Source organism: Anopheles coluzzii, chromosome 3, assembly GCF_943734685.1.
Source record: "Anopheles coluzzii chromosome 3, AcolN3, whole genome shotgun sequence".
In the NCBI taxonomy this organism is placed as follows: domain Eukaryota; kingdom Metazoa; phylum Arthropoda; class Insecta; order Diptera; family Culicidae; genus Anopheles; species Anopheles coluzzii.
The window spans coordinates 51,070,064-51,082,584 of record NC_064671.1 but is presented as its reverse complement, the minus strand read 5'-3'; the positions used below and the strand labels follow the sequence as shown (position 1 = coordinate 51,082,584).

At 38.0% G+C, this 12,521-nt stretch overlaps 1 protein-coding gene across 3 annotated transcripts in view; it reads left to right on the top strand.

The window, feature by feature from the left end:
- LOC120955571 (muscle calcium channel subunit alpha-1-like) overlaps nt 1-12,521 on the top strand; it is a 109,621-nt gene that overhangs the window by 86,642 nt on the left and 10,458 nt on the right. For all 3 annotated transcript variants that reach the window (XM_049610047.1, XM_049610049.1, XM_049610050.1), the window contains 6 exons: nt 2,755-2,807; nt 2,872-3,018; nt 3,091-3,565; nt 3,638-3,739; nt 5,058-5,246; nt 5,317-5,419. In XM_049610047.1, coding sequence (XP_049466004.1) covers nt 2,755-2,807; nt 2,872-3,018; nt 3,091-3,565; nt 3,638-3,739; nt 5,058-5,246; nt 5,317-5,419 — 1,069 coding nt within the window. The remainder of the gene's footprint in view (nt 1-2,754; nt 2,808-2,871; nt 3,019-3,090; nt 3,566-3,637; nt 3,740-5,057; nt 5,247-5,316; nt 5,420-12,521) is intronic.

Genomic DNA, 12,521 nt, shown 5'->3' with positions numbered 1-12,521 from the left:
GTAAATGCATCCCACCGGGCACCAGCACTCAGAGATCGCTTGAATACGCGCTTGAAAAAGAACTTGAGTTGGTGAAATTATTCAAGTGATCCGTCGGGTCCCGAAGCCGAAGCAAACCCGAAGCCGAAGCAAAACCCGAACGGGGTTCGGTACGACCCTTCGTTAAAATAGCCCCCTCCCCCTTTTTGCCAGATTTTCTTTCCAAAATGAAACAGTGTCACACACATGTAGTAGAACAACTTGATTTATTTAAGCAAATAAATCGGTTTAATGAGACGCACTAACAACTATTTCACACACGGTCAACACTTCGCAAATTACACAAATTATGGCACATTATATTAAAAACACTTTTATCAACTGTTCCGTGAATAAAAAGCAACATTTTCACCGTATTTTCTGCACTCCACCGCTGTTGATCATGGTTGTCATCTTTCCACTGTACCCGTCATTTGCACCAACATTTGCACATCACAAACACAGGTTTTGTTGTCTCCGTTCGCGGTGAAAAACACATGAAATGGAAGAAAAATTATATTAATTAGAAGGGGGGATGTTGGTTGATAATTTTAATCACTTTTACTTACCTCAAATTAAACAAAACTCCATTTTTTACGGGGTTTATCCGCCAAGCGTTGAAACACCACACAAGCACCAACCTCACTGGACTGAAAGTGAAGCCTACTGCGTGAATTTGTGTATGCGCTTCTGCCAAGCCAACCGCGCCGTACTGCGTGTGTAGCCAAGTGCGTGTGTGTGTATATTTGCACCACTGGACACAGAACACAAATCTCACCGCACAGCAGAGCGTGTGTCGCCAAGTGTATGCATGTGTGTATTTGCACCACTGAATTCTGAACGTCCACCACACAGCGTGTATCGCCAAGTGCGTGGCTGTGTGTAGTATCACCGTGGACTGCAGAAAACTACCTGCACTAGAACAGAGCGCTGGTGTGGCCAAATGTGTGCATGTGTGTACTTGCTCCACTGAAAGCCGGTATCGCACCAGATTTCGGTTGTCGCCTTGTGCGTGTGTGTGTTATTGTCACAGCACACTCGTTCGTCATTTTTTTTCGTTTTTTCGCTTGAGCCACTCGATTTCGTTCTTCGCTGATTTTGGCAGCACACGAGGGGGTTTCGGTTTCAACTTCCAACAACAACAACCACACGAGGAGGCTCGGGGACACTCATCAGGGGAAAATCGCTCAAATTAGAGCGAGAGACAGATAGAAAAAGTGAAAGGTCAATATAAAATCTTCGGCTTTTGACTGTTGGGTATAAAATCTTCGGCTTTTGACTGTTGGGTTGGGTATAAAATCTTCGGCTTTTGACTGTTGGGTGATTTTGGCAGCGCACGAAGGGGTTTCGGTTTCAACTTCCAACAACAACAACCACACGAGGGAGCTCGTGGATACTCACGAATGGAAAATCACTCAAATTAGAGCGAGAGACAGATAGAAAAAACGAAAGGTCAATATAAAATCTTCGGCTTTTGACTGTTGGGGTGTGTACGACACGATCCCATACAAAACTTCGGCTTTTTGCGGACTGGGGCAGCGTGTTTCTCCTTGCTTCCTCAAGCTTCCACATTCCCCGTGGTTTAATCGACCAAATTTTGGGGTCTCATTGTATGCGTGAGAGCAACTCCAAGTTCTTGAGCTCGCTGAAAGATGACACACATTCACAGAAGGATCGTCGAAGCACTTAGTTTTTACTTCATTTTGCAAACAGAGCTGCTTGTCTCGCGCAATATTTCTGCTTCATTATTATTATTATTAAAACTGTGTACTTCATTTTGCAAACAGAGCTACTTGTCTCGCGCAATATTTCTGCTTCATCCGAAACAATCGAATTATCCAGTTTTTGTATAAGCCATAATGCCAAAAATATAAACACGAAAACTCCGTATCTTCAGTGGTTTGCTCAATAGATGGCGTGTTTCAACCATCATCACATAGATGTAGTACTAGTAGTAGTAGTAATGTATTTCTGAGATAATTATATGTGTTTTACAATGACGATTCAAATTCGGTAATTAGTGGGTTCAATAATTTCATTTTTCCTCGCTAACTGAAATTGCTTTTGGCTTAGCTGACTGTATCATAATATTTATCCATCATGGGGTTTTTAACTTGAGTAGGAAAACTTTTTTCGTCATAAACCTGCTTCACATTCAAAAAAAAAAAGTTACCTAACTTACTTATAGTCTAATTCTTAACGTTATGGATTTCATCACATAGTTGTCCATTTCATGCAATGTGTTTCGCCTAACTTCATCTATGCATTGCCTATATATCCTTCAAACATTCCGAGCAAAAATCGATATGAATAGTCGTGTGGTCAACTACGTGGGTATGAACACAAACGACCATTACTCAATCCTCACTTGCTTCAGTGCTGGTGGTTTACATTTTAGTTTAGTACTTAAACAATCGTATCACCGCTATAGTTCTGATGCAAAACTTCAATGCGAAACCATACAACAGTACTGAAGGAAGGATAAACCTCTTAAAGCGAGGAAAGCTCGACTGGCTGGGTATCCTACCATGGTGCCACCAGCTTTTTTGATATTTTTCGAATGCATTAGTAATTTGCCGTCTGCTGGACGAAGTCTTTTTTACATACAGATGAAGATAGAGAAAGAGATAGAGATAGATATAAATAATTGAATATGGAGTACATAAAAATATGTTTGCTTCCTTGATTCCTTGAACTTGCTTCCTTTTATTCCTTTTATTCTTTTTATATTTTTAGGGTAAATTCTTTTCCTGCTCAGATCGTTCGAAATACGAAGAAGCGGAATGTCAGTAAGTATATTAATCAATTTGACCTGTGTATCATCAATAATTATTTAACAAACTATTTTCACAGCGGCACTTACTTAGTTTTCGAAGATGGTAACGTAGATAAACCTGTGTCGAAGGAAAGGGAATGGTCTAACAATAGGTTTCATTTCGATGATGTACAAAAAGCTATGCTTACCCTATTTACTGTTTCTACCTTTGAAGGCTGGCCATCGTATGTATCTAACCAATATATATTTTCTCAGTATGGTACTATTCAACTTTATGACACGATTTCATTCTATAGCTTGCTATATGTGTCGATCGACTCACATACGGAAAACTTTGGACCAATATACAATTATCGGCCGTTGGTTGCGACGTACTACATTATATACATAATTGTTATTGCCTTTTTCATGGTAAACATCTTTGTTGGCTTTGTGATAGTGACATTTCAAAATGAAGGCGAACAAGAGTATAAAAACTGTGATCTCGATAAAAATCAGCGTAATTGCATCGAATTTGCACTTAAAGCTAAACCAGTCCGACGATACATCCCAAACGATGATCGGATACAGTATAAAGTATGGTGGTTCGTTACGTCACAGCTATTCGAGTACACCATATTTATTCTGATTATGATGAACACGATTACACTGTCTATGAAATTCTATCGTCAACCACAACCCTACACAGAATGGCTAGATTTTTTAAATCTACTGTTCACTGCAGTATTTGCACTGGAGTTTGTATTCAAACTAGCAGCCTTCAGGTTTCAGGTATGTTTTCATATTTGACGAGCAGCTGTCATCATCATTGATTATGCTGTATACTTTTGTATTTTTTTCCAGAACTATTTTGGAGATGCTTGGAACGTTTTCGATTTTATTATCGTATTAGGAAGCTTTATCGATATCGTTTATTCCGAGGTGACGACTAGTAGCGGAACTAAGGTAAGCATAAATCGATGACTATTGAAGTCAATATTATTAAAAATAATAATCTCATTACTATTAGTATTTCCACTGTTCCATAATAGCATTTTTAGCAAGGGCTGAATATCAAGTTTTAAGGTGCCATAAGTCGTTTAAAAGTACACATAGTCCCCAAAATCCGTAGCGCCTCACATACGAGGATTATGAACAAAACGGATTTCTAAATTTGGCAGTACCTAATTAAAATTGTACTGATTTGACACATCAACTGTCAAATTCAAAATAAATTTCCTTTTCCTTGAATCTTTCAAACTACAGTCACAATTTGAACACTTTTTAGCTGGTATGCTTTTCAGTTGCATGCTCGATTGTTGGCTGACATTTCAATTAAAAGCATGCGATTGTAAGGAAAAGGTTTTTTTAAATTACAAAAATTTCATAGCTTGTCGAGAAAATTTTATTTCATTTTTTTTTTTTGAATGAGGAAAAACGCGCCAACTTTAAAGCACAAATTCAAATATTGGCAGGGAATAAGAGTTCAACCAGTGAGTTCAGATTTTATTCAAAAGAAAAATATTTCAATCTTCAGAATAAGATTTCATGTCTAAATAAATCTTGTAGTAGATACAAACACCCATTTGAAGATTAAATTCAGTGAACCCTCTCTTATTTGAGAGGCGATGGGACTGTCGAATAAGAGGGGTTTTCAAATTACAGAAGTTGAAAGTGAATGAAAGGTCCATACTAGACAAGAAAGAGACAGAACATTTAGTATGCAGCCTTAACTGTTGCTATAGGAAACTGCGAACAGAATCGCTAATTTGAGCATACATCTTTCAATAACCATGGCGACACTATACTCAAATAAGAGGGACACAGATTTCAGAGGTTTTCCAAATTAGAGGAACAAAAATGTACTGGAAATCAAGGGACTGCGAGAAATGTTCAAATAAGAGAGGTTTTTCAAATTGGAGAGGTGTCAAATAAGAGAGGGTTCACTGTAGTACAAGAAAATTAAATATATTTTGGTTGAAGAACGCGAAATTAAACATATACTGTTACTCCACGGTCTGCATTGATAGCATTTTTCGGAGACAACCTGTTTGTTGTTTAGCCAAAGAAGATTTCAAGAGACTAAACAAACTAACAGCATTGTAAGATTGAATGATTTAGTTATTTTGTGATTAATTGTATGAATTGCATTTGAATTATTGTTAGAATATCAAATATACACTGCATATTTCCACTTGAATTTACTATATGCAACACTAATAAAAAAAAACGACACGCATTATTAAATTTACCGATCTCTACTCATCTTTTGTAATCAATACAGGGTGCTTCGACGATCATATCCATAAATTTTTTCCGCTTATTTCGTGTAATGCGACTAATCAAATTGTTAGCTCGTGGTGAAGGAATACGCACCCTTCTCTGGACATTCATAAAATCCTTTCAAGCACTGCCATACGTAGCATTACTTATAGTAATGTTATTCTTTATTTATGCTGTCATAGGAATGCAAGTAAGTATTAAATGTGATGGAATTTCCATACTTATATCATTTGTCCTCCTTTTGTTTCACATTATTATAGGTTTTTGGTCGTATTGCGTTGGATGACGATACCGCAATACATAGAAATAACAATTTCCAAACCTTTCCTCAGGCAATTTTGGTTTTGTTTAGATCAGCGACTGGTATGTTGAAGTTTATTGAATCCAAATGAATTAATGTAATTTTAAGTATTTTTTTAATTTTATTCTAAATAGCTAGCAAGTCAGTATACAGGGCCAGGCAAAAGATTTTTGGAAGCCTACTAACTAGAAAGCGCAGTCATAGATTAACTTATTTCCAGGAAGTACACGAGTTTGTTTTATACGTGTCTTTTTTCATTTTGAAGCATTCCCTTATCATTAATAATATCGCTGTTCATTGTAGACCCTGTTATGGTCGTATTCTTCAATATGCAGTCCACTACGTAAGAGAGTCCAGCTCACTTCTAGCTCACCTCAGAATAATCATAAAACCCCGTCAATACACAATAACCGTTCTTCACAATATATTAATAACTACAATTTTCTGAGTAGTTATTCACATGTTATTGCTATCTGTCATACATTTGTATCAAATTTCGTTAACTCTAAAAAAAACCGAAACGTCTGTGAACTCGCATACAGAAGAGAATTTAAATAGTTGAAACTACTTTCTTAACACTTGTTAATATTTTAATGAAACAAATATGCATTCACTCATTTTATTCAATTGTCGTTTTGTTGGTAAAAAACATGAAAAGAATAATTTGGTGTTTCCAGTACACTGATGTACATAAAGGTTATACGTGTAAAAAAATATTCGACCGTATGTCCTCGGCGCGGAACAGTGTGTTCGAGAAATGTGTCGCAGATTCAGCATTGCATCCGATGAATTCAGGTATCATCAACGTTTTCAAGCATCATACCACAGTCTTGGCATTGACTAAGACAGATTCGGGAAGGGGTCCCGCGGTCTTGAGATAAAGTGTGTATGCACTCGTTTTTGTATGCATTGCCTACCCATGTGAGTAGTTATATAAGTACAGAAAAAGAATAGATATTTTTTTAATTACATAACATAGAACATTACATAAAATTTTGAACATTCTGATTTTTGGATCACTGTTTAAAACATATTTTTCTAGGCATTCTGCAAATTTTGGATCGATTTCAATAAAAAGTTATTATACAATTTATGAGCAAAACATACACGGGTAGGTGGTTATAGAAATGAAGGTTAATCATTAGTGTTCGCTGTTTTCCAGAGCCTAAGAGTTGTATCGGGTTTACGAAATATTTTGTTGCATTACAACACTTGTATTGGACGAAGATTCGTTGTCTTTGAACGTATAAATATTGACGAATCTTTTCTTGACACTTGTTTCTGGTGAAAGGGGAAAGATTCGTGAACCAAGATAAGTGCAGTGTACGCGTACCTATTTGGCAGCCCATATTCTCCAAGATATTTTTTTTTAATGAAAGTTTACAAATATATTAGTTGAAGAGTGGTAGATTTTTTCCGTGGTTTCTTGGATACTTCAATGCAACACTTACATTATTTTTCTTGAACATGACTATGTCTCCGATGTCATGATGTGAAGATCGTCATCGGAGGCTTTAATGCACAGGTCGGACAGGAGGAGGTATATAAACCAATCATCGAAAGTTTCAGCGTACAACAGCTAACAAACTAAAACGGCCTCTACCTGATAAACTTTGCCTCCTCCCACATCTTCAGCATCCGCAGCATCTTCTTCCAGCATGCTCGCCTTCTTAGCTACACCTGGAGGCACACTAAGGGTGATCCAAAGCCTCAAATAGACCACGTTTTAATTTACGGAAGGAACATTTTAGATATTATCGACGTCAAAACGTATAGATGTGTAAATGTCGACTCGGACCATTTCCTGATACGCCAGAAACTCTCCGTGGTTAACAACCTATGGAGTCAGCCCACCTCAAGGCTCAACCTGGACCAGTTTAAGTATGCTGATGTGGCGGAGGGATACGAGACAGTGCTCGGAGTAGCGCTTTCGGCCGATAACAACATCGCCGTAGTGTCCCTCGCAGACGATTGACGTATGGTGGAACGAGCCATCAGCACTATTACGGAACATAGCATCGGCCGTTTACCATGTAGAGAGAAAAAAGGAATAGATCGACGAAGAGTGCAGACGAGCACTATCTGAGAAGAATGCAGTGCGCGCCCGCATGCTACGGCATGAAACACGTCAAAACGTGGAGAACTACAAACGACTGAGAAAACTGCAAACCCTGCTCTTGCAGGCCAAGTAGCACCGTTTTGAGGATTCGGACGAACAATCTGCTGGCAGTCTGCCGGCTCTTATAGTAAAAAGGTCTGAAGTTACCTTTAACAACTTCCCAGGACCGTCGCAGCTGTGTTTAGATTGTGTCCTTCCCAAACTGATCTTGGACCGGCTATAACAACGTATGCACAGGGTTTCACACTTTTTCTGAAGACCGCGGGACCCCTTCCCGTATCTGATTTACTATTAAATCAAATGAAGTAATACATATTTGTTGTATTATTTTTTTCTAAGATTGTTAAGAGATTAGTTTCAACTATTCATATATTCTTTTTGATTAATACACGAAAAGATTAGTTAGGCGTTTTCAGAACACTGTCACATCCATGCTATCGCATACCCGCTTAACGCATGAATGCTAACAGCCGGGTAAAATACTGCACATGCGTCCCGTGCTTTACTGCACACGCGGTTCCGTGTTTACCATGGTGGTCGCACCACCCAAGTTGGAAATAAACAAGGAAGACCTCCAAAGTAGGTCATAAATAAGGAAGAACAATTAGCATAAGAAACACATTAGACCTTAATCAAAACATTGTAAACTGTAAAAGCCCACCAGGAAGGCGACCCTCTTGACAAATATTCGTTTGTCAAAGCGCATCAAGTTGCGAAAGAGAAAGTTACGAGCGTAAACATCTGGTAGACAAATGTGCGCTAACTTTCTTAAGAAGGGAGTATCAATAAAGCTATCAGAACGGACAGAAGGTCAGTTCTGATCGGACACAGGATCGTACATCTTGTCCCTTCAACTCATTTAAGAGCAGTATTGTCCCCCTACTCAAGGTAAGGCTTTACTGTCTCCAACAAACGCACCGTATATCAGCTGGCCGATCAGCAAAATTCTGTAATAACTCGGACCTTTGTGATATTATGCTCAACACTGAACAGAACCTTCTTGTTTGTTTCTTAGTTCATCACTGTCCTAGTTCCGGACACGATGCGTTCTATTTATTAATTTCATTAGTTTCACGTTAGGCGAGATACCTGAAGCCGTTTTGCCAAAGTTGCATTTTGTTGTGGGAACCGAAATTGTCATCGGTTCCCTGTTATTTTGTAAGGTGGCAAAAGGTGGGAACCATTCGATAAAGTCGCGGACACGCGTCTCTTATTGCATACTGCAGCCGCAGTCCGTTTTGGCATTAGCTATTCCGGTACTGGGCAGTGCGTGTGCGTATCGAAATTAGACCTGTCTAGACGGTGTGGAATGTTCGTCACACCTCACCCCTTTTTAAAGACGAATTTTTGATTTTTGAAAATTTGGCTTCAGATACCTTTCCTTGTTTCTGGAATTTATACTTAAGTATATGAGTACATTATATTGTTATGTTTATTTTATAGTTTTCTTATCTCTTAACTAGTCTAGATATGTGTACTACTTGTTCTTTGCTATTTTTACCTTTTATAGTGGCGTTAGCTTGATTTATTTTTGTTACTATGTAGGGTCCACTATAGACTGGTTCTAATTTATGTCTATTTTCTATCTTAAGATATACTATATCGTTTATCTCTACGCTTATGTTCCTTTCATCTAGTAGGCTGTTTAATAGTATTGTTCTTTTTATTTTTTCTTGTTCTAAAGTTTTTCTTACTGTATCATGAGCAATTTGAAGGCGATATTTCAACTCTTTTTCATATGCATCTATGTTGTATAATGGTTCCGTTTTGTTAATATTGCAGAATTCAAATGCATTCAGCTTTTTCCCGAAAACAAGTTCAAATGGCGTATAATCGTGTAGGTTATTTGGTGTGGTATTATAGCAAAAACAGTAAAAAGATAGCCACTCATCCCAATCGTTACTACGCTCGTTTCCAAAATTTCTTAAATACTCATTAAGGCACTTGTGGTCTCGCTCTAAGGCTCCGATCGTTTGGGGGTGGTAAGCTGTTGAACATTTGCGATCAATTTTAAGCAATTTACAAACCTCGTCAAAAACACCTTTATATTCTGTTCCTTGATCAGTTTTAATACATTTCATGGGTCCGTATATAAGTATGCATTTATTCACAATTTCTTTAGCGATTGTAGAAGCTGATTTGTCTGGTACTGGAAAAGCCATAACATATTTTGAAAGATCGCATTGCAGGGTAATAGCGTAGCGATTTCCTGATTCTGTTATAGGAAAAGGTCCTATAGTGTCTATAGATACTACATCGAATGGTTTATTTGGCGTTGTTGTAACGATTGCAGGGGTTCTCAATGGTATGGCATGTTTGTTTATTTTGCAGCTTAAACATTGTTTAACATAGTCTGTAATTGTTTTTTTCATGTTCGGCCATGAATAAATCGATTTTAGTTTTTTATATAGTTTGTTGATTCCGACGTGACCTCCTGTAGGCATGTCGTGGTATCTTTTAATCAACATGTCAATATCAGTTTTCTTATAAACCTCGACAGGTTTGTCATAGATTATTACGGCAGTGTTCTTAAGAACAGCGTTGCCAATGTTTTTAAAATCTTCTTTACTAACGTATTTAAAAATGTCATCATTAGCTTGTATTGCGACGTATGTTTTACCTCTCGAAGGGTTATATTTTTCATTATTCTTGCATCTTTCAGCAATTTTATTTTTTTGGGCAGGCCTGCCATCAATGATTTTTAATACCCTTTCTAATTCTTCGTTCATGTTCGTATTTATTGCGAATACTTCCTCTTCGGCAAGTCTCTTACGAAATCTTTTATCGTAGATATTCAAAAATAGGGTTTTTCTATTTTTGTCCAGGTGAAACGTTAGTTTAGGTAGATCGAATGCTTCTAAACTATTTGTTGCATCATATACATGGAGTTGATCAGGCTCCTTGATGTGAATTAACTCAGTTTCTTGTTTCTTTTGTTTCATAGCCCTGGTAACTATGTGCATAGCGTTCAATCTTTCCGATGTGACCGGAATTCTTGATAAAGCATCTGATACAACGTTTGATTTACCCGGGACGTATTCAACTTCGTAATCGTACTCCTCTAGATCCCATCTCATTCGTGTCAGTTTTGATGAGGGGTTTTTCATTGAAAATAAGTACACCAACGGGCGATGGTCTGTACGAATTTTAAATTTCCTACCATATATGTATGGTCTGAAATGCTGAACTGCCCAATGTATCGCAGTTAGCTCTTGTTCTATAGTTGACTTGTTGGATTCTCCTTTCGTGAAAGCTTTGCTAGCGAAAGCTATGGGGAGTTCCATATCATCGTATTTTTGAGCTAGTACGGCTCCACAAGCTATTTTAGAGGCGTCGGTTATAATAACAAAGTCTTTAGTATAATCCGGAAATTTTAAAATGTGTGGTGATAGTAATTGGTTCTTAAGGGTATCGAAAGCTTGTTGACAAATTTCGTTCCAGTGGAAAGTGGCGTTTTTTCTTAACAGTTGATTTAAAGGGTGTGTTATCACTGTCCTAGTTCCGGACACGATGCGTTCTATTTATTAATTTCATTAGTTTCACGTTAGGCGAGATACCTGAAGCCGTTTTGCCAAAGTTGCATTTTGTTGTGGGAACCGAAATTGTCATCGGTTCCCTGTTATTTTGTAAGGTGGCAAAAGGTGGGAACCATTCGATAAAGTCGCGGACACGCGTCTCTTATTGCATACTGCAGCCGCAGTCCGTTTTGGCATTAGCTATTCCGGTACTGGGCAGTGCGTGTGCGTATCGAAATTAGACCTGTCTAGACGGTGTGGAATGTTCGTCACATGATATCGTCTATGTACAGGAAAGCACATTGTCACAGTCCGCTTAAAGCGATGGACATCATACGTTGAAAAGAATTTGGACTAATATTGAGCCCGAAAGGTAGCCTATTAAATTCGTAGTGCCCTGTATCTGTTGAAAATGCAGTGTATTTTTTTGAATCCTTGTTTAACGGAATTTGGTGGAATCCTGATTTTAGGTCTAACGTTGAGAAGTATTTTGCACGGCCTAATTTATCTAAAATATCATCTATGCGTGGTAAAGGAAATTTATCGGGGCTAATTATTTTGTTCAGCTGACGATAGTCTATGACCAACCTCCATTTGTTGTCGTTACCGGTTCTTTTTGGTACTAAAAGGATGGGCGAATTATATGGTGAAACAGAATTTTGAATTATGTTTTCATCAACCATTGATTTTATTTGTTTGTTTATTTCATCTTTTTGAGATTCTGGTATTCTGAAATTTTTGACATAAATTTGTTTATTGTCATTTACCGTTATATTCTGTTCATAAAAATTATTGCAAGTTAAAACGTCATCTTTTAAGCAAAAAATGTCATTATACTGTGAGCAAAGCTCTATTAGTTTTTTTGTTACTTCAGTATCTTTAGTGTTGATGGTTATTTGCTCTTGAAGCTTTTGATTTCTGTTGTTGTTGCTGTGATTGTTGTTGTTGTTGTTTGCCTCTTTAATGGAAACGTAATAAAACCCTACTAGCAATGAGAATGAAAAAGTGTGCGACTTTCAGGCGAGGGGCATGTAGAAGCATGGGGAGACGGTTGGAAATACGCGGAATTACGCGGAGGCGCGAGCGTGTTTTGGTTTCTACACAGTTTTTGCACTCACACAATTACACATGTGTGAATGTGTGCGTTCACTTTCAGCCTGCGCGCTCAGTTTGGTTTTCTCGCAGCGGCATGCGGGTATCGGTGTCTCGCTCGCACTAGTGCAGCGAGTGTTCCTCTGTGTGCTCCCCTTCTTGCCACCACACGAAATCGTCAGTTCAGCTCAAGCGTTCGCCGTGAAAGGCTGCGCGCGTGTTAGCCTAAGTCCCGGGCGATCGAAGTTTTGCTAAGTGTTGAAGTGTTGTGCACATTGAAATGAAGCTGCGCTTATTTGTTATCATTTATCCTAAATGTGTGATTTGCGTTGCTTCATTTTAATATTTGTTTGCTGTATTGAACATCAACAACGGTATCCATGCAGTTAGGCGACTATTTTAAATACGGCGATTTTTTTTATATAAATAATGTGTGTG